We start from the raw sequence: 23,171 nt of genomic DNA on the forward strand, positions 1-23,171 counted from the left end.
TGGTTTACTTGGTTTCCTCTAAAAAGTAAAAACAAAAGAAACAGATAGCACCGAACCGGAGAACAGGTTAAATTCCATGAATGCAGAATCTGAGGCAAAGAAACTCCAAAATGTTAAACCTCTGGACATGTGTATTTGCTTCTTGTCAAATAATCTCCTTACGTAGAAGTCTAGTTAATACTTAAATGGAATAAAGCCTTTCAGCAAAGAGCTTCAAGAAGCTAATGTCCTAACTTCTGAAAACAGGAATCTTGTCAAAGAACATAGTAGAACACATTCTTCCCATGTTCAAGTGGTACTGTGTTTAGTCAAGACAGTATACATAAGTGTTCTTTATGTATGTATATCTGAATTCGGGTGCTGACTCAGATCTGACACGACTTGCCTGAGAATAGTTAAGAGAATGAAGACGTCTCTGTAGAAAGGATGATGTGCTCTCATTCAAGATGACATAATTGTTTCACTTTCATGCCAAAGAATTACAAAGCAATATGATTATGTAACTCTACGTTGAAATTTTTCATACCTTTTTAAAAGAATGTATTCTTATAACCAAGGGAAGAAAATGAGATTCAACTTATGTTTTATTTTAAATCTTATTATTTTGAATATCTACTTTGTGAAACACACGTTTATTCACAAGATTCTAAAGTTTATTTCTTTAACAGAACAGAGTGCTTGTGGTAATGGCTTATGTCAGTCTTTATGAATACAAGCTCAATTATAACAGGTATTCAGCTTCCAGCAGCACTATTTTTCCTGAAACTCATGCATTTTTCATTGTCTAGTCATTCTGAATTTAAAGTGGATAGGATGTCCTTTTAAACGCATAAACAAAGATGAAAATGTGTATCATAGTCTCGTCTCCATTTCTGCTGCTAAAATTATAGGAACTCTGTATCCTATGTTAGAATGCATCTGGCGTGCTATTCTATAAACTGCATGAATAACCAACAGCTCCCAGTGCAAAATTCCACCCGGCACTGTATTTAGCATCATTTTTGCAAGATAGCACCTTACCAGGCTTGTTCAGAAATGCACCAGCAAAGAGTTTATTAATCTCAGTGTCTAACTGGCAGATGGAATACAGTAAAAATGAGAATTTTTTGGTCTTTCAGAGCTAGTAGTTTTTCAAGATAAGATAAGCAGCCATCTTTCAAATCTTCTGATCGTTTTCATTTATGGACATTTATTCACTTGTAAATTTGTCCATTCATTCATTCTGTATTTACTGAGCATCTATTTCCTTCTCATTCAGCTGTCTTCAAGGCACCAAGAATATAGAAATGACTAGAATACATTCCCTTTTTTTCCGGAGCTCATGAAATATGCAGTGTGGGGAGCACACGCAGAGAGAGGAACATTCAGATGAGGACACAACTCAGCCTTAGTGAGCAAGCTGCGGCCCAGGGGAGGCTTTCTGGAGAAGACGGTACCTTAAGTTTATGAAGAATTAAGTGAAGGCACCACAGGTCTACTGTAGTGGTTAGTATGAGAAAAAAAATTTAGGCGCAATAAGGTAACAGTAAATGAAGTGAAAAGATCCTTAAGCAGAGAGAGTGGTAGGAAGACATTCTGAGAAACAGATCACCAAAAGGATTTCCTCTGTGCTAAAAGAAAAGAACAAAAGAGAATCTGATGAGAGGAAGATGGTGGGGCAGTGGAGGGGAGTGGAAGGTGAAATCTGCAGAGTGTCAACATCTAAGTTTATTTATATTTTTATTTATTTACTTATTTATTTTGCTTTGGTAATTCTGGTAACTTAGCTCAGATATGCAGACTTGCAACAGCTACAGTACTAGCTCCCTTCACTTGGGAAAGGACTGGTGAAATAATCTGATGAACGGTCCCTTCCATTCCTTCTTGTTTTACAAGTCATGTTCATTAGCATGATGGATAAAACCATAATTTGCATTTTCTATCAAATCATACCAGCAGCAGCTGAATGACATGGCCACTAAATAAAGGCAGAAATTGAATACAGCCAATTTGCTGTTTTGTTTGGCTGAAGAAACAAGAATAGGTTTGTGTTGACCTCTGTTGAAAGGTACACATTACAGATATGTTGGTGGAAGAGTTTTCATCAGTCAGTTGGGGCAACTTGTTTTGTCTTCACCTTCCCCAGACTATTTCTGGATACCACTTAGGTTTAGCAATGTGTTCTGTGCCCTCCATGAAGGAAAAGAGTATTTTTTTTGGCAGCATAGTGATGGTATAGCATAGTAATTAAGAAGTTGGGATTTGGAATCATATGACTTAGTTTCCATCCAAACTCTTTCCTAGCTCTGTGACCTTGGGCTGACTGCTTACCTCTCTCAGCATCAGTTTACTCATCTGTAAAGTAGAACCATAACAACATCTGCCTTGTAAAGTTATTGCGAGGATTAAAGAAGACAGTATATATACATCTAAGCCTAGGACTCGGCACATAGTAAGAACATATTAAATATGAATTATTATTGCTATTTCAACTTAACTGGCTCCATTTTGTAGTAAGTTACTTGGAACTAAGCTCCAAAATCTTGGTTTAGTAGTTTCCCAGGGACAAAGACTATGTCTTATTCACCTTTGCATACATAGGGCCTGGCATGTGAAGGCTATTTTATAGTATATTGGCACGCATGCATCTGAAGGACTAAAATTTTTTCCTCTTATGTAAGCAATCTGTCATTTTTTGCGGCTTGATTTTGTTCAGGATATTGACAAGATTTCAAATACATGGTTGTAACTTAATCAACTGTAGGAATTACCACGTCCTAGCAATAGTTGTCAACCTTCTTTTCCCAAGGAGACACACTCCATACACAGCATTCTCCAGCGGACATACTCAGTACCAGGACCCACTCTCTGGGATATGAGTTGTAACTCTCCCCATTTCTTTTTCACTTAAGGATGTAAGTTATTGTGTAAGTAAGAGTGACCCAATGAGAGGACAATCATGACTCCTCTCTAAATTATTTTTTAATCATTTTGAACAGTATTATTTTAACTGTTTTTGTTACTTTTATGTTATGTAGTGATTAGATCACACTTCTTCAAAGGATGCTTTGAATTCTTTAAAATTCTTCAAAGTCAGCACCTTTATTTCTCGCCACTTCCGGTGCAGTTAGTTACCACTAACTGTCCCTTCTGTGACAGTCTCTGTTCCCTTGGTTTCCATGATACCAAGTGTTGCTCTGGTACTCTCCACTCAAAAGTGGTCTTTCAAAGGCTGGCAGTGACTGCAAATCATCTCTTGTCAGTCCTCGTTCTTCCTGCCCTCTAAGCAGCATTCAACGTTACAACTATTCCCTCCTCAACTGTCTCTGTTCCCTTGGTTTCCTTGACACCAAGAACTGTCTTGGTCCTCCCGTTAGCCTTCAGACCACTTCTGACTCCAATGATGTGCCTCTTCTTTCTTCCCTAACCCCAATTTGGGGATACTCCAAGTACTTTTCCTAGGCCTTCTTATTCTTTCTCCTATTCTTCCTTCCATGGTGATAGCATCCATTTCCAGTACTTTAGCCACCACTCTTACATGTATAGCTTCTGCATATTTTTCTCCTGTTTGACCTCCCAATCCAGCTCTGATCCCATGATTCTAATACTGTCAGATCATTTGGAAGTTCATTTGACAGCTCAAATTCAATATATCAAAAATGTTTATTATCTTTACACTAAAACCAGCTCATCATGATTTTTGCTAGTGGATATCACACTTCTCTTAGGCTGGCTTAAAAACCTTTGTGTTAATTCTGGTACTTCTCTTTACTTCTACCTTTCTTTTTTTATCACCCTTTCATTTCAGCAAAACCGTTCAGTGTTGCCTAGGCCTGCCTCTGCAGTGTTTTTGAAGCTCTCCATTTTCTACTTCATTTGAATGGTGTTGTCCCACTGTAGATATCTTGAAGAACATTATACCAACTTCACAGTAAAGACAGTAATTATAGTACAATGATATAGGAGTAAAGGAGAGACACCCCAGGGAAGAGAGGGCAGAGAAGACTTCTTAAAGGGGGTAACATAACGTGTGAGCCACATCTTGAAAGATGAACAAGAGTCAGATGGACGAGTCGGGGTGAACATTCTGGAAATAATAACATGTGGAAAGGAATGCCGACAAAGAAGACCATGCCTCGTTGTTGAAGTGCAAGTAGCTCCGTAGGGCTGGAGCTCTGGTTTCATGGGGCAGTAAAGTGGGGAAAGCCGGAGGTAGACCTGCAAGGTAGTAGGAGTAGAGAGCAGAGGGAGGGCACTGAGGGCCTTGTGTCAGCCTCTGCTGCTGCGCAACAACCACCGCCAACTTCATGCTCTAAAACGACACAACCATTGATTATTTCTCACAGTTCTCTGACTAGACAGCAGTCTCTTGTGACGGCTCATCTCTGCTTCATGTGACTCAGGTTGGCGCCGCTCCACTGGGGCCAGAGGATCCACCATCCTCACCCACAAGTCGCAGTGGTTGGCTGGGTCTCTCCTCTTTTCACACAGCCTCTCAATATTCAGTAGTCTAACTCGGGTTCTTTACGTGGAAGCTGTATCCTAAGAGGGCAGAAAATGGAAGCTGCAGAGCTTCTTAAGGCTTAGGCCCAGAAGTCACATGACCTCTCTCCCGCTGCCTTCCGTTGGTCATAGCAAGTCTCAAGACCAGCTTGGCTTCAAGAAGAGGAAAAGAGATCCCACCTCCCTTTGGGAGGAGCAGCATGAAAGTAGAGGGATGTGAGGAAATGTTGGCAGCCAGCTTTATAGCTGGTGTAACATAGGCCTTGTAGATCACTGCATTCTAGAGGGTCCCATCTACAGGGTGTCATCAGGGGTAGGATTTTAAGCAGCAGACTGACATTTTAAACTTATATGTTTAAAAATACCTCTTTGACTCCTTGAAGGGTCAGGGCCAGTACCTGGAAACAGAGCAATCTCCCAATCTACCAAGGCAGCCTCTACCAATATGTTACAGGTTAACCTCCGGAGAGTCTTTTTCATAAGTCCACATCATTACTACAATTTTTTCCTCCTCATGGAAGCAAACGGAATGAGTGATGGATACCACCAAGGTATCTGCCCAGGACCCTGCCCAGGGGCCCAGTACCCCTTCCAGAAAGATGGATTTGTATCTGCTGTAGGGAAGGAAATATGCAGATGCGCTGCCTCATGCTCTTCTGTTGAGAAATGCTACGCTTTGCTTACTGTATGTTGCTTTTTCTATAAATAAACCAGGAAAGTCAGATGAGACTCTTGCGGAGAGCAGAAGCCTGCTTTGCAGAATGAGCCAGGGGCTTGTCCTGTGTCAGAATATGCAGGTGTATATGACCATGAAGCCCACATGGGCATTTTATTTCTGTGCAGGGTGAACCCTTTGACTCTTGCCTGTAATCTCCACTGCAGTGGTCTGTAGGGTCAGTGCCTATAAAAAAGCCATAAAAAATATTTACAGAATTTGAAATGTCTCATTATACGGCCTCAGTCACTAAACTTCCTTCATGAATAAGAGTTTTAATGTGTCAGCAACTGCAATTTGAGCAAAGGAGAGCAGAGACGCATGCTTATTAATGCTTTTTAGAGCAAACTGAGATTCAAAATCTGGGAATGGAGAGGAGACAATCCTTTTAGACTATCAGGGGTTTGTAGAGCCCCTTTACCTAGGTGTTCCTAGAGCCAAGATTTCAGTCTGTGAAGAGGAGTCTCCCTTTTTTGGTACAAAAACCTGAGGACGAGGTTGGAAAAAGGTTTCCGCTTGGTCCGCTTTCAGGTTCTCTCTCAGGTTTCTGAAGGCTTGTTCAAGCCTTGGTGGCATCAGGATGATGTGCATGTCCCTGCAGAGCTCCGGGGTACAATGGGTAGAAAGAAGCCAGGGTGACTTGGAGAGATTTGGTCTCAAATCCCAGCTTTGCCACTTCCTAGTTATGTGACTGTAAGCAAATTCCTTAACCCCTCTAAACTTTGGTTTCTTCCTGTGCAAAACCCCAGTAATAACTGCACCTTCCGGGTACAATAGGATTGCTATGATGGATTAAAAGAAATACTGTGTATTGCACTTAGGCTAGTGAATGGCACAAGTGCTCAGTAAATTTTAAGTGACTGTTCTAACGGACTTTCTGCTGATCTTTGCTATGTTTCTCTTTATTTCTCAGGGAGATGTTAATCTCTGTGGCCCTAGGCCAGGTGTTATCCCTCCTTATTTGTGGAATTAGCTTGACCAGCAAGTACCTGTCAGAAGATTTCCATGCCAATACACCAGTCTTCCAGAGTTTCCTCAATTACATCCTTCTCTTCTTGGTCTATACCACCACACTAGCTGTCAGACAAGGTAAGCATGCAAAACCCCAAGAATATAGCTTTGTTTCTCTTTTACCAACATCTACGAGAGTGATGAGCCAGATTCACTTTTTTTGCTTACAGCATCATAAGACAGTTCAAAACCCCAAATCTCATTTTTGTACTTTGTGGTAATACAGCAAACAAAATGAATGAATAAATCACAAAGAAGCATAAATTGTGTGAATTCAGCGGGAAGTAGGAAATGCATGTGTAGGCAGAAATGTACAATTGCTCACTATTTGAATTCCTGTTAGCTTTCCTTGTACCCCTCAGCGAATCTAAATAGACTGCTTCTCTGGAACCTGGGAACAGGCTTGATGAAGCTGTCCTAATAAATGCCAGCTAGCCCTGAGAAATCCAAGGGGATTACAGACAAATGTATGTTCTTTGGACAGGTGTCATGAGAGAGATAAAAATAGTAAACACAAACAACTCTGGTAATAACTAAGAGGAAAAGAAAGAAAAGAAAGCTACCACAAATGGCCATGTGAGATGTTCTGTCTAAACTTAAAATAGCTAAAGCAATGAAACAAGTCCTCCAAGAGTCAGTGTAAGAAAAATTTATTCAGGGGCGATTGCAGTTGAAATCCTTGGGGTATATCTCTGGAGGGTATATCAGAGACTCAGGATTACACCCTTGAATCTGGTGTAAACACTCTTATCTATGGCCCAGAAATAGCCAGTAATATTCCCCCAATAGCAGCTGTCGACGGTAAAATATGCACTGAAAAGTAACCATTAATAGGTTTGAAGATAATTATATACCTTAATAATGAATAAAGATATATGTATAGCTGTATACCTAACAGTCAAACTTTTTGGAAACTTTGCTAATAATCATACATCAGCATTGAATTTTTACATTTCTTTATTTGGATTGTCCCTCAAGAGTAATATTGCTTAATTATAATGATTTGGCCAGGACTAGATTTCATCTTAGAGGGAGAGTAAAAATGAACAAGTTAGGACTGAATTCCAGTTTAACTTGGGATTTGTTTAAAGTATTGGAGAAGCTAATTTCATTTACTTCTCAAAACTTGGTGTTATTGGTGTTTGTTTTTTAAAATTTAATATCAGTAGACATAATTTAAGAGTAAAATTTCAAATAAAACCTCAGGGTATAAACATTCTCAGCTATATTTCCTCAGTGTGATTTGGAAGCTAATGATTTTGAACCTACAAATGTGTTATATAAACAGTTATACCCACCATTTCACCATTGGTGCCGCACCTAGGAAAGGACTCCAGAAAATGAGGAAATGGGGGAGGCATATAATTAGAAATTTACTTATGAGAGACTGTTAACGTGAGGAATGTATAGTTTTTTCGTTCAAGAAGAGAGAGTTGTGCAGTTCAGCTTAAAAATCACGTAATGAAAGCTTGAATAATAGTTTAGAACTATTAAGGAATGGAATGATTTCAGTACAAGGATTATAATTAAAGATAGTAAGGTTAAATGAAGAACAATTTTGCTACACTCTAATATAACAAAAAAAAAAAATCGCATGAAAGTGGTGAATTTATGTTCTCTAGAGATTTTTAGAACCACGTATCTTCTAGACTAGAAGGTGGTGAATTACAGCTAGTCTTTGGATTCTTATCAGTCTTACTTTCCAGGAGCCCAGAGATTTAACAAAAACTCACATCAGGGAAAAAAAATAAAATCAAGCCATTCTAAGAAACAGAGAATAATTTCACAGTTACAGGTAGATACAGAAAAGCTTAAAAAATTAAACTTAGAAAAAGACCCAAAGTTAATAACAATACCTTCTGTTGAGGCTTTATAATGTGCCAGCCACTACATATGTGAATTACCTCTTTTATTCCTTCAACCCAAGGAAATAAGAATTATTATCCAAAATTTTATAAATGAGAGATTGGAGGCTCCCTCAGCATCAGGAACCTGCTCCCAGGCTATAGAACTAGGAAGAGTAGGGGCCCCTTCTAGGCCAGGGCTGGGTGCCTTCACAGGCCACCCTGCCCACCCGTGTGCGGTCCAGGGGAGGCAGGAAGAGGGAAGGGAGACACGTTTGAACAATAAGAGGGTTTTTCCCCTTGAATTCAAAACCCTGGATGAGAAACCAGCCCTGGGGCAAGGTCTAGTGAGCAATGAGGTCGGGAGGATGTGGCTGTAAATGGTGCTGGGAGAGGATGGGGAGGGTGGGCAGGGCAGAGGCACGATTGGAAAGAGGTCAAGGACTAGAAACAGAAAGAAACTCAGAGGCTCCTTGGAAGGGAGAAGACTGAGGAGGACCCGAGAAAATTCTGACTGTCATTGCAGTCGGTGATAGAGGGAATCAGTTTCTAACATGCCCTATCCAGAGATTTCTGTCATTGCCTCAGATTATCACCAAATTTGCTGGCATGTCTTTATTTGGGTATTTACTCAGAATGTTTGTTTGTTTTAAGCTTCATCTTTAGAAGTTGTAATAGGCTGGCATTAAGCTAACATCTGGAAATCAACATAGTAATTACATTAATTTTGTATAGGCTGATTCAGTGCTGTGTTCTACGGACATAATAATCTCTTTCCTCTTGCACCTCAAGATTTGAGAGGGAATGAACAGAGCAGAGAGGAGAGAATGGAAAGTGTGGTGTGTGTGAGGGAAGTGCTATCATGGCCACATTTTCTCCTCCCTGCCTGGTACTTCCTGACTACTCTCACAGGAGCGCTGCAGGTCAGGATTGAGCAAGGTGCCAGCCTTCCCAATCCTTCCAGCACAGACGTCACTGACCCTGCAGGGCCACATAACAGCAAGATGTTAGACTCAGGAACTAACGATCTTTCTTCATCATTTTAATCATAAAATGTATGATTGTCACATGTAAACCCAATGTGATAAATGCAAGAAGCCTCTCAAGAGCTTTAAGGGTGATGTTATGACAAAAGCCTTGCGGAAATTTGATTTCAAAGTGAATTCTTCTCATCAAATTTGCCTGGAACCAATGATCACAGATGCTGAAGCAACAGAATGCAGAATAAATTTCAGTGTACCTCCAGTTCAAATTGGAGTTTGGAATTTGTCCCTAATTATTAATTTGGTTCCTACAAAAATTTGTAGAAAACCAAAAACTGATTCCTACAGAGACCATCCTCCTTTAAAAGAAAATGTATATCGTAGAACAAGTTTTAAGGCTAGCCCTTCTCGATTAGAGCTAGGTTTATTTTATTCCAGATGTTTCTAAAGTTTTTTAAAATCTTGCTGTTTATCACAAAGAGCTTCATTAATACAACTCGGTAGAGAAAATGTACTTCAAAAAATTAGCTCCAACGGCCGTGTATCACGTTGGAGAATTTAGATAAAATTTAGATAGCTATTCTTGGTTAGTTGTAACCACTTTGGGGAAGTTACTCAGACAATTAAAACATACCCATTGAAGTAATGCCTGAAATCCAAACTCATGCTGTATGTACAAAGTAGGGCTTTAGGAATTGTAAAGAAAAACTGTTCCTCCTCGTGTGTTTTTCCTTTACTCCCACACTACGACCACACTACAATACTTCTGACACACCAGATGTGTGGGGTTTTCCCACACCATGCAATTCTGTGACATCAGCTGGGTACCTAACAATGTAACTCCTTTCTGACAGTTCTACCTGGAGATGGATAGAAGTTATTACCTGTGCTTCTGACCTACCTGCTATAGATCAGAGGTTGCCACGAACCCTCCTTGGGTTTGGTTAATTTACTAGAGCATCTCACAGGACTCAGGAAAACAGTTTACTTACTGTTTACCAGTTTATTACAAAAGGCTATGATAGAGGATGTAGAGGTACATTTGGATGGAAGAGGTGAGTCCGGCAAGGTATGTGGAAAGGGGCGTGGCACTCCCAGGCCCTCTCTGGACACAGCACTCTCAGCACCTCCATGTCATGTGTTCACCAACCCCAGAGCTCTCCAAACCTTGTACTTTTGGAATTTTTATGGAGGCTTCATGAGGTAGGCATAATCATTAACTGCCTTTCCAGCCCCTCTCCTCTCTCTGGAAAATGGAAAATGGGGCTGAAAATCCCAGGCTTCTAATCATAGCTTGGTGCTTCTGGTGACCAGCCCCATTGAGGAACCCACCAAGACTCACCTCATGAGAACAAAAACAATTCCTATCTCCCGGGAAATTGTAAGGGATTTAGGACTCTGTGTCAGGAGCTAGGGTCAAATACCAAATATTAGAACAAAATATGCTCCTAGTGCTCTTATTGCTTAGGAAATTACAAGGGCTTTAGGAGCTCTGTGACAGGAACCAGAGGCATAGAACTATATATATTTTCTATTATCTCACAGGTATATAACTAAGAAAGTATAGCAAAGCTTCCAAAAACGTATGGATTTGCCCAGGAAGCCTCTTCCTCATGTCTACTTTTTTCTTAAAATTCCATGTAATACTAGCTGAAATCAGGAAGCAGAGAAACACAAAAAGCAAAGACTATGAACAACTAAAGACCACCTAGTCCTTGCATTTGTGATGCAGAAGCAAGAAATGTTACAGGCTTTTAAAACAAAGGTGAAATAAGATATATTTCTTATTAAGAAAAATTATGTCATCAAACATTTTGCCCAGAAGCTTCTTTTATCAGTTATTACAAAAATCCTGCTGCTTCCCAGAACTACTTTCAGCAGTTCTTGAATAGTAGATATCTGTGGTTCTTCTTTTGGCAATTTTTAACACAATTTTTAAATAGTCAAGAATTTGTTCTTCCTTTTCTTCTGCCAATTTTTCTCAGTTCCTCCCTCTCCAGTTTCTTTTTGTTTTCCCATCAACAAGTTGGTCAGTAATGGGGGAGGTAGGGATTGTGGAGCAAAAAGCAGGATGCTGAGAGTGGAAAGAAAACACTTTCATTCCTTGTTTTCCTCCTTAAGTCATGGTGGTGGGGAGAGAATGGGTATCGGTAATGAAAGCATGCAGAGAATGAGAAGGGCCTGCTTCTCTTTGTAAACAGACCCTGGAAAGGGAAGAAAAGGTTGCCACTGCTGAGCATCATTAGAGATATACCCGGTGACTGGTTCTACCAGTTTTGCTTTTTCACTGAAAGATATTTTTATAAGCTCTTCCAATTTTGAATAAAAGACAAGCTTGCAGCTAAAAATTTGATGCACATTGCATGAATTCCAACAAATTCTTACATAGACATTAAAATATTTGTTGAATCTTTTATATATCTCTTTGTGTGGGTGTGAACATGAAACAAGTTACTAATAGTACTACCAGGACACTCAAAAATATCACTACGTGTAATCCCTTTGATTTTTTCTGAAGAGAATTCTGAAAAGTGAATCCGTGCCTTACTCTTCAAGAGAAATATTCTCGGTTTGAAAATTAAATTCCAGAAGACAGAAATCCTAGAGGTCTAGGCTCAAATTTCAGTTCTCAGTGGGGAGGCTGAAGACAGTAAGTCAGCGTAGGCATATGAAGCCCTCGTCCTCTCCCGGTTCCCTTTACCCACAATCTTCTTTTTCCATCCAGAGCACTCAAGTAGGGCAGAATTGGTGTGAGAAATACACAAAGATGACGGCCTTGTCTACACACGATAGCTGGATGCAACTCATGGCCAGCAGTCTAGTCCCCACAAGAACATTCTTCTCAGAATTGGTACCAAAAAAGTATTCCTCCTTTTGGTGGTGGCTGGGGAAACATTAATCAGAAGATAATTGTTGCCTCTTCCAATGTAAGACAGGCTTCATATTTGTTCTCTGCAGAAACGCTACGCTTCTTACACTTCTTACAATTACGTAGGCTAAATTCTCAATTACCAATGTTGCAAGATTAAAAACTCTGTGTAGTTAGAAGAAATGTAGGACTTCATATGAAATAATATAGACCTCTCAGAAAACTACAACAAGGTCTGGGAAACATAATCTGGTATCTCACAGTATGTCAGACCCTAGAGTCCCCTGAAGATCTCACCTCCCTAGTTCTGTTTGTATGGCTCTGCCTCTGTGAATCTTTGCCCCTTGCCTTTGTTGGAATTTTCTTTGGTGCTTACCACAGGAAGTCAACAACACAGGCCAGAGCAGTAAAAAGAGTTAAAGCAGGATCCAGGATTTTCTCAGAGCAGCAGCCTAAGTTTTTTTTTTAAATTTTATTTTATATTATAGTTGATTTACAATTTTGTGGTAGTTTCAGGTGTAAAGCAAAGTGATTCATTTATACATATACATATATCCTTTTTTTTTTCAGAATCTTTTCCCATGTAGGTTATTACAGAATACTGAGTAGAATTCTCTGCGCTATACAGCAGGTGCTTGTTGATTATTGTATATATAGTAGTGTGTATTTGTTAATCCCAAACTCCACATTTATCTCTCCCCCCAACATTTCCATTTTGGTAACCATGGATTTGTTTTTGAAGTCTATTTCTGTTTTGTAAATAAGTTCGTTTGTATCATTTTTTTAGATTCCACATGTAAGTGATATTATACGATATTTGTCTTTCTCTGTCTGACTTACTTCACTTCATCTCTAAGTCCATCCATGTTGCTGCAAATGGCATGATTTCATTCTTTTTTATGGTTGAGTAATATCCCATTGTATATATGTACCGTATCTTCTTTATCCATTCATCTGTCAATGAACATTTTGGCTGCTTCTATGTCCTGGCTACTGTAAATAGTACTGCAGTGAATGTTAAGGTGCTTGTATCTTTTTGAATTGTGGTTTTCTGCAGATATACACCCAGGAATGGGATTGCCAGATCATATGGTAGCTCTATTTTTCATTTTTTAGGGAACCTTTATGCTATTCTACATAGTAGTTGTACCAATTTACATTCCCACCAACAGTGTAGGAGGCTTCCCTTTTCTTCACACCCTCTCCAGCATTTAATGTTTGTAGACTTCTTTGGTCGTGGCCATTCTGACCGGTGTGAGGTGATACCTCATTGTAGTTTTGATTTGCATTTCTCTAATAATTAGTGATGTTCATGTGCTTTTGGCCATCTGTATGTAGAAGCCTGAGTTCTGCTCATACACAGCTAGTTCAGTTTCCAATTCTGTGGATAACCTTGACTACATTACTGAGGAGAAGGGATTCTTAGAGGATTGAATAAGGAAGGACTTGACACATGTAAATACTGAATTATAACTCCCTTGAGAGTCATGGGGGAAGTATTACTGTCACTTACCTAAGTCTAGTGAGGTAATATTCATTGGCGCCTCTTAAAACATCTCCCTTGTGGGAAATTACTTGGCAAACCTCCATTCCTGTTCTTGTCAGGTTGCATTTATTTTTACTTCATATGTATGATTGGAAAGTTTTAGCCCCCATAGTGTAGAAAGGTTATACCTCAGTGACTTCTGAAATGAACCTTGGTGGACACTCCATGGGAATTATGCTTATGTTGTTGGGGAAGGGAGATAAGGAGGTGGAGCCAGGGGGGTGTGGGGGTTATACGTAAACTATGCTGGGAAATTGTTAGAGAAGATCAAAGGAAAAATTAAAATCCATTTCTAGCAAAACTGCCTGCCAGTATATGGAGCAACTGGAACTCTCATATACTGCTGCCGGGAATGCACAATGATACGGACACTTCGGAAAAGGGCTTGACAGTTTCTTATAAAGTTAAACACCCACTTACCATGTGACCCATCGATCACATTCTCCGAAGAGAAATGAAAACATAGTATCCACACAAAGAACTCTACGCAAATGTCCATTGCAGTTTTATTGATATTCATAAGCCAAACCGTAAACAACACAAATGCTCATCAGTTTGTGAAAAGATGAAAACAATTGTGGTAAATGCACACAATAGAGTATGAGTCAGCCATAAAAGGAAAGCGCTTACTGATACATGCAATGATATGGATTAATCTCCAAAGCGTTATGCTGTGTGCAGGAAGCCAGACACGAAAGCTTATTGGCTGTATAAGTACATAATGCATAGTAATGTGATGTTCTGGAAAAGGCAAAACTATAAGGTCAGAAAATAGATCCGTGATTACTGGAGCAGGGAGCAGGGTGTTGACTGCAAAGGGACACAGGGAGCTTTTGGGGTGGTGGAAATGTTCTGTATATCTTGATTGCTGTAGAGGTTACATGACTATATACATTTGTCAAAACTCTTCAAACTGTACACTTAAAAGGGGTGAATTTTATTACATACAAATTATACTTTAATACACTTTACCAAAGGGAAATAAAAAGAAAGAGAATTGATTGTCTACTCTCACTCCATGGCTGCCATGATGAAATAATGTATCACTGGGGTCAGAGTTTCCAATGTGTAGCTCTTCCTGCAGTTACTTATGGATATTAGGAAATGCTATTAAAACTTCCTGCTTCATTGTGGCATGCTTTCAGACTGCAAGAATGAGTACAGTTTCCCTCAACCTCAGAAAATGTACTTACCCTAAGGAACTTGCTAGTGGGGCATGAATGATTATTTATCAAGCTCACAATCCATTAAATAATGTAAAAGTACATAAATTTCATACATATGCAGTGCTTACAGGGTGAATCTGCACCAAATCAAGTCTCCCACAGTCTTAATCAAACTTATAGTAACTAATAGTACATGTCCTGTTTGTGCGAAAGTGACTGAATCTCACATAGAGTGATACCTCAGCCAGAAGTTTCATTTCTCACTTAGCACAATAAATGACTTTTAGATTGAAGGAAAATGACATGAATATGCAACACCATCTTCTCATAATGAATCCTCATATAAACTCACACACACACACACACACACACACACTTTATACATCAGGCCCTGCCTCATTCCCTGTGCCAAATACTTCATTAATGGATGTCCTTCTGATTCTTCCATTCCAACAGTGTATAAGCTTGGAGGGAGGGATTGCCTCCCTGTTTTATCTGGAGTCTGTGCTGTTAATCCTGGAAATCTTTTAAGCATTCGTCTCTCCATGCTGAGAGCTGGCATAGAGCAATACTCATTCTTGGCACGAAGCTCCAGCATTCTTATGGGAGATTGAAGGGTGGTTACAAGATGATAACTATATTGCCTGAAGTAGATAAGTCCCCTTCTGCCAAAATAGTGCTTTGCATGTAATTAGTGTAAAAATCCAGAGGAACAGAGTTTATCCTTACAATCATCTTTCTCATTAAAAAAGAATCATAATGGAAGAACAAAACAGTCCCTGCAGTGAATTGAATTGCTTTCCCTAAGTTTTCATTAAATCAGAGACTCAGCAGTTAGCCATCTTGCAGACACTATTGCAGTCTGCTGCATGAGATTTGCAGAGGTGAAAAAATAAAACAATGAAGCAAACTTTTTTTTTTCCTTCACAGGATTAGAATTGCTTTGTGATTATCTTTAGATCAGAGTTCCCTGTCCATGCATTTTTTGAATGTCTGGTTTCGCTGGTTTCCATTTCTGAGGATCAGGAAGAAGAATGTGTAACTCACCAAATTTAAATGTGATTCTTGCAAATGGAGGGGTTCTGACGAGTTGAAATGCCTGGGCCCCTTCAGTGACCTATGTGAGGAAAAATATAAACGAAATTACTTCCAGATAAAAGAAAATATGATCAAAATTTATGTTTGTGACCATTTTTACTATTTGATATGTCTTTGTATGAAAGAACATGAATATTACTTTATTTTACCTTTAACTGCCTAATTAGTCACGACTAAGAAAATGTCTACCCTTAAAAATCATACCTGGGAAATATTGCTTACGTTTACTAAATTAAAACGCAACTTTCAACAGTTAGGATCTAGACTTTTCTGTTTCTCAGTTCAGTAGAAATTCAAGAGCCACTGAGTCATCCTGGTTTAACTTGCCTGTGTTGTATTTCTTCATTTCATAAGTCAGGATAATAATGGTAACTGCCTTAGAGTTTTCATGTGGACCAAACGAAGTGCTAGATGTGGAAAACTCCTAACACAGTGTCAGACATATAGAAAGCATTCAATGAATATAATCTGCCATCATTGGAATTAGAAGATTTACTTAATAAATGATTGAGTTTCTTCCCCAGAAAATTGGATTTTACACATGTACCCCTTAATTTGAATCATTTCTATCATGAGGACCCTGAAATTCATTAGCCATATCCCAGCACTTCTGTTCTCAACTTGTCACTGGATGTCAGAGTAGGCACTGGTCTGATTCACAGAGGGATCAAAAAGGAGAGACATTTTAGGTGCTTTCTTACCCTGGTGGTGTCCATTGTAAATGAGGGAATTCATTGACATAATTATTATACTAGTGCAGGACTAATTCTAAACTGCCTGAGCCCAAGTCTTCCCCCCACCAGCATGTAGCGTGGGGCTCCTCCTGCCTGAGGAAGCCACGTGGTAGGAGATCATGGGCACCCAGGATCTGTTCAGGAGGAGCCACAGCCCCCCTTCAGCTTTCAGGCATAACTGTCCAAACTACAAGAAATCGGAAGGGGAAGAAGGGTTGCCAAAGGAAAGAGTTGAAAGAACATTCCCTAGGCCAGTGCTTGCCCCAGAAGTGAGTGAGTATTTCATTCTAGAGCTTTGATTATGCCTGTGAAATCCCAAGGCAGAATCACTTCCCACCTTTTCTCTCCCTCTTGTTTTCATGTGTATTTCCTGTTTCCTCTTTTCAATCAGTATTTTCCTTCTTACACAGTCAAAAATGATAGACAAGTGAGAGGAAAGGGAAAGGAGAATATTCCCATTCCCTTTACTGAGGCAGGACTTGCATTACCAATTCAGATCTTGCAGAGAAGATCCAGATTCAACTTACACCGTGCCTGTAAGTAACCACTCCAAGTAACTTATTCTTTGCTCAAGAAAAGGTTCAGAGCACAAGGGCACCAATCGTGGTCAAGTATGCTGTATACTAAGCTTGACCACCTTTTTCCCTGAATTTTTTTTCTTCCACAACACACACAGACTGCATCTGTGGACTGAAACTAATTGAATATGCATGCAGAAAGCAAAGCAAATCTGAAGCAACTGGGAAAATCATCTTTGCATTTGGCCTGTTGACCAAGGCACACTCCAGCTGGAGAAGCTGAGGATAAAGATGTGCTTTGTCCAAAGCCAGGAGAGGATGACGTTTCTGTCCCTGATGATTTCCAGCAAGGAATCAGTTCTTAGGACAAGGGCCATAGATGCTTTAATAGACCCTATCATTACAATTGTAGGAACTCTTCAGATATACCCCCAGAGGGAGAGTTGGGTCACTGTTTTATCATCCAAATCCCAAATCTCTATTAGCTATGTGGAATAATCAATGAGCAGCGCATCCCTGTTAAGGACATTTCAATGGAAACCAGAGTGAGAAATCTATAAGCAGAGATCTAGTCTTACTAATGAACGACTGCAGGGACAAGAATTGTACTCATATGAGCTCATTAAAAGGAATCTCGCTCCCATTTTTTGACAGGGTAAGAGTATTATTTTTATGTTAGAGTTGAGAAATAAAATCAGGGTGGAGATAGGAAAAAATAAAAATAATCCAAGATGAAAAAGAGCTGCAAAATACCCAGAGAGAGCACGAAGTGTTGGGGGCTACACAGCCAGGGACGTGGCCGCCAGTGCGTCATTCTCTAGCTGAGAAAGGGGGAGGCTATCCCAGATCATGGAGCCATCGCTCAGCCATCTTCCAGCAGGAAGAACACACTGTAGACAAACTCAGTGGACTACTGGGGCCTCACCAAATTCAAAGCAGCAGGTTCTATACCTACAAGGACATTTCAACTTTTGACTTAGTGAATGTCATTCATGGAAGTTGACATTTCCAGCTGTGCTGTGTTAAACTCAGGACTATTATAGCACAGCTTTAAGCAAGCTATTGATTTTAAACTTTTGTCAGACTAAAAGAAACTAAGTCAGATCACTCAGGAGCAAGCAAAGAACTCAACTTCTAAAAATAAAGTTAAGGAGCTTGGTAACTTCTTTTTCACAGAGAAATATGTGGGCAGAGCTTATGTAAGTGGCATAAATGTGGAAGTGTCTGCACTGTTAAAAATTGTAAGTTGTTTACTATATGGAAACCTAATAGATCTCAATCCCTGATTTCTCTTGCTTTTTTTTTTTCTTTTAAATTATTTTTATTTATTTATTTATTGGCTGTGTTGGGTCTTCATTGCTGTGTGCAGGCTTTCTCTCGTTGCAGAGAGCAGGGGCTACTCTTCACTGTGGTGCATGGGCTTCTCATTGGAGTGGCTTCTCTTGTTGCGGAGCATGGGCTCTAGGCGTGTAGGATTCAGTAGTTGTGGTATGTGGGCTCAGTAGTTGTGACACACGGGCTTAGTTGCTCTGCAGCATATGGGATCTTCCCTACCCAGGGATTGAACTCGTGTCCCCTGCATGGCAGGTGGATTCTTAACCACTGTGTCACCAGGGAAGTCCCTGACTGCTCTTGTTTTGGCATCAATATGTTGACTAACTTAGATACTTGACAGGAAAGTCATTGATAAATGTGTTCCTGTACTCCGTATCTCTCAACTGAAGGCATCAACCTGGTGTACAAGCCAAGGATGCAAACTCTACCTCTTCTACAGAGGTTTATAGTTTTAGTTCTGCCCATGACTACTTCACACAGAACCTTATAGAACATTCTGACCTGATTACATCTATTCAACTTTTCCTTATCTAAATTGAAGTTATCTTACCTTCCTCGGTCACTCACTTCCTCCTTTATTCGTACATTATTTCATTCATTAAGTTGGCAAACACTTCTTGAGGGCCTTGTTCTGTTAAGCACTGCACGACCAGGTGTGAAGGATACCTGACAGTGAAGATGATCTCCCTTCTCATACCCCTTCTAAGCCCACAGTCAAGAGGAGGAGAGTAAAGAGTCCCTGTCATTGCAGGAGTACAGATCTGAGGGCCTCACTTTCCCTTATCTCCAGCACATGTCCATTGCAAAGGAATTACTTCTCTGCTATCCATTTTATCACTCTTTTCTCCATCCAGCCACCACTTCCCAATTATTCACAGCAGAAGGATTCAGTCCAAGCCATTAGAATCAATCCATTGCTGTTTCACAGCCTTCCTCAGGGCCTTTCTTTGATGGTGCACACCCCTTGCTCCAGGACCCTGACTTTGCATTCAGAAGAGTGGCAGCTGTTCCGCCAGGCCCTGCCCCCATCCCCCACACCGTCTCCTGGGAGAACACAGCACAGACATCATCCACCTCCTTTATTTAGACTTGGCTGTGGCAACTTCCTGGCTGCTAGGCTTCTATGAGCCAGAACAGTTGGTATTTTCATGATTATTAGTGGCTTCCAAGACCCTCAAAAGTCTCTTCTCTTCTTACAGGCAGTTTATATATGGATCACATATTTACATCTTTTTGCCTGACTTACATGAACCCTCTACGTAGTGGCAAATAGTCCTTTACTTTTCTGGCTTTATCCTTTTTAAGAAGCCTTTACTTTTCTGGTGATTTAGGAATGTACCTTTAGCACTTACTGGTGTATAAAACTTAAGCTCTTACAAAGTTTCTAACAACCCCCATAAAGTAGAAACCACAGTAATTTAATGCTGTAAAATGAAAAGTAATAAGACAGTGGAGGATATTAGAGTTTATAGGCTTTATTCCAGTACCTGACAAAGGAAAAAGGATGCCAGCCACTCACTGAGACCATTAGCATATGTGGAGGAGTGGGAAAGAAGGACAAAACATAAACTGCTTGCTTTCAACCAACTAGCTCATCTTACTTTCTTAGTGTGCAGCATGCCCCATTCAGCACATATTCATCACATCTCTTTCAGGGTTTAGGGTACCACTTCATAGTATCCTAGAGGAGTAAACCAGGGTTACAATATGTACAGTTTCCATAGTCCCAGTTCATTTCCAGAAAGTAGCACAGATAAATATCCCACTAAATACAGCAATGATTATGATTCCCTTGAAGAAACTATTATTGTGTTCTCTTAATCTTGTACCAAAATTCCTGATCTAAATCTATTTATTCATGGCTTCACTTGAAAACCAGAAAAGAGTATCCCTCTTAACAAGTGTATCTCCAGCTACAGGCATCCTCTGTGTATCTGTGCAGCTCCCAAGGTTAAAGCTTAAACACAGCCAACAACTAACTTAGAAAAGTTCCATCATCTCTGGGGTTGACGTTTCATTTGATTGTGGAATTTATTGACTGGTAGAAAGTTGTCTTCAGTTAAATTTCACAAATATTTATTGAGCCCACTGGGTACCAGACACCAGATGAGACCCCTTCAGATGCCTTCTCTCCATCCCCGTCAGCCCTAGAACTGTCTATAGCAAGCCACTCATCCCTTCTCACCTGGACTGCTGCTACCACCTCTGAACAGCTCTCTGCCTCTGACATCTGTCCCTCTTTTAAAACTTTATTTGTGCTAAGCTGAAGTGTAGCAGTCAACCAGGCTTTGGATGATCATATAAATCCTTGTTTATTTTGATTTTTATTGAAATCAGGATTTTTAAAAACAGTTGGGGGAGGAATTGGTTAATAAAAGGTGATTATTTTCCATATCAATTAAAATCAGCATCTACTTTCCAGCTTCATTTTGTAAACCGAAACATGGTCTTTTAATAAGGATTCAAAGAGACTCAAAATCCAGATACTAGGATGTTGCTATTTCTGCTTTCTAATTAGCCCATCTACCTAAGGAAAAGAGACTAGAGATATAATAACTAATTTTTGTTCTCTGAGTAGGGTGTCTTCTAAAGTGCAAGCCAAGTTGCCTTGGATTTTAGAGAGGGAGGCATTGATCCTACTGTAAAAAAATAAACTTAATATTTTAGGTACTAGTTTCTGAAGAAATAACTTGTTTATACTGTGCTCTGTACACAGCATTATTGCTAAACTCAAAGAATTCAGTTCCGGGAATTCCCTGGTGGTCCAGTGGTTAGGACTTGGCACTTTCATTGCTGTGGGCCAGATTCTATCCTTGGTTGGGAACTAAGATCCAAGATCCCATCAGCCACGTGGTGCAGCAAAATAAATACATAAATAAATAAATAAAATTTAGTTCATCTCTTAATATAGAACTTCCAATTAAAATCAATTCACTTTGAAGTCAGACACAGAAAGACAAATATCATATGATATTGCTTGCATGTGGAATCTAAAAAAAGGGTACAAATGAACTTATTTACAAAACAGAAGTAGTCACAAATTCAGAAAATAAACTTACAGCTACCAGGGGATAAGGCGGGGGAGGGATAAATTGGGAGATTGGGATTGACGTATACACACTACTATATATAAAATAGATAACTAATAAGGACCTACTGTATAGCACAGGAAACTCTACTCAATACTCTGTAATGGCCTATATAGGAAAAGAATCTAAAAAAAGAGTGAATATATGTATATGTATAACTGATTCACTTTGCTGTACTCCTGAAACTAACACAACATTGTAAATCAACTATACTCCAATAAAAATTAAAAATAAAAATAAAATCAATTCACTTTTGTTGAAAGTTAAAATAAACTGGAAGATCTCCTTACTAACAAATCTTCTGATCAAAGATCTTTGTTGGAGTACTTCTAAGGCAGATGCATACTTCATAAAAACTGCTAAATACTAAGAAGAAACCATGAAAACTCAAGAGGCTCAAACAATATTTGAGATGACAATGTCATAGCCATTTTTAAAACTTATTTGTATCTTTAAATTATTCAAGTGATACGTGAATATAAACATTGCAAACATTCATAAACATTGCAAATACAGAAGTAAGTGTTTTTTACAAAAAGATATAGTGCTTTTCACCCACCACATAAATGCCACTCTCTTCTTCAAAGAAAATCTTTGTTAAAATTTTGTTATTCACCTTTCACAGAATTTTTCTATGCATATGCATTCGTAAACATAGTTATAGTGTATTTTTCATGTAAATGCTAGGAACTATACATATTGTTCTGAAACTTGCTTTTTTCATTTAATATATACTGGACAGTTTTCCATCTCAGTACATATATATTTATCTAATCATTTTTAATTGCTACACCAGTATTGATAAATTCACAATTACTGGTCATACAGATTATTTCCAGTTTTGCATTATTCCATCCATTTATAGAAACAACCTTGTAGATATATCTTGAAATACATGTGAGAGTATCTCGTAGTTTAGATTTCTAAAAATTTAAATGCTGAGTCAAGGGGCATCTTCTTTTCTTTTTTTTCTTTTTATTTTTTTTTTTAATTTTGGCTGTGTTGGGTCTCAGTTGCGGCATGTGGGATCTTTTCCTTTCAAAAGCATACTAACAGTATTTGAGAGTATCTGTTTTCCTACTTACTTATTGACATTTGATATTATCAGTAATTTTTTTTCAATCTGAAAGGTGAAAAATACTTACTGTTTTAAATTTCATTTCCTTAATTACCAGTGAAATGAACATCCTTTCTTTTCATATGTTTACGGGCAAGATGAAATAACTTTTAAACCCTGAAATAAAAAACATGAAATAATAATGATCCCTCCGCAGTCTATTCTTAGCGTAAGAGGAAGTCCCGGTGGACTCCTTTCCTTCTTTCTCTCACTCAGTGTCTTGTTTTCACTACCTCATGAATTAGTGCAAAGAAGGGAAAACAAATGGGCCCTGAGACACCTTCCTCTGGAAGAATGCCACCGCCAAAACATTGGAGTAATAATATAGAAATTTATATCATCCATAAACCTTTTATAGTATTGTAATTAGTAGGGCTATTAATACTGCCCAAGACTAGCTAGCTTTATGGCTGTAAACACAGCTTGTGATCACATAAATGACATCAGTAATAATGCTTTAGGGCATCATGTAAACTAAAGTACTTGAGTCAGTTTAGCTGTGGTATAATCAGAATATCCATTTAAAAAAAGACTATTTTTGCTTAGAAAGCAGAGTATGAGAGATAACCCGTGGGCATTTTCCAGAATTTGGATTTTGCATTCCAGGGGAGGTTTACTGATGTTAATATGTCTGAGAAAAATGGATCAGAGAGAGAAATAGAGA

The 23,171-nt window shown here is 39.1% G+C and overlaps 1 protein-coding gene across 1 annotated transcript in view; it reads left to right on the forward strand.

Moving 5' to 3' along the window:
• The window catches only part of SLC35F1 (solute carrier family 35 member F1), a 381,987-nt gene that overhangs the window by 228,612 nt on the left and 130,204 nt on the right, over positions 1-23,171 (forward strand). Inside the window, exon 2 of the mRNA XM_057739875.1 lies at positions 6,111-6,286. Within this exon, the coding sequence (XP_057595858.1) occupies positions 6,111-6,286 (176 nt within the window). The remainder of the gene's footprint in view (positions 1-6,110; positions 6,287-23,171) is intronic.

Source organism: Hippopotamus amphibius, chromosome 6 (assembly GCF_030028045.1).
Source record: "Hippopotamus amphibius kiboko isolate mHipAmp2 chromosome 6, mHipAmp2.hap2, whole genome shotgun sequence".
In the NCBI taxonomy this organism is placed as follows: domain Eukaryota; kingdom Metazoa; phylum Chordata; class Mammalia; order Artiodactyla; family Hippopotamidae; genus Hippopotamus; species Hippopotamus amphibius.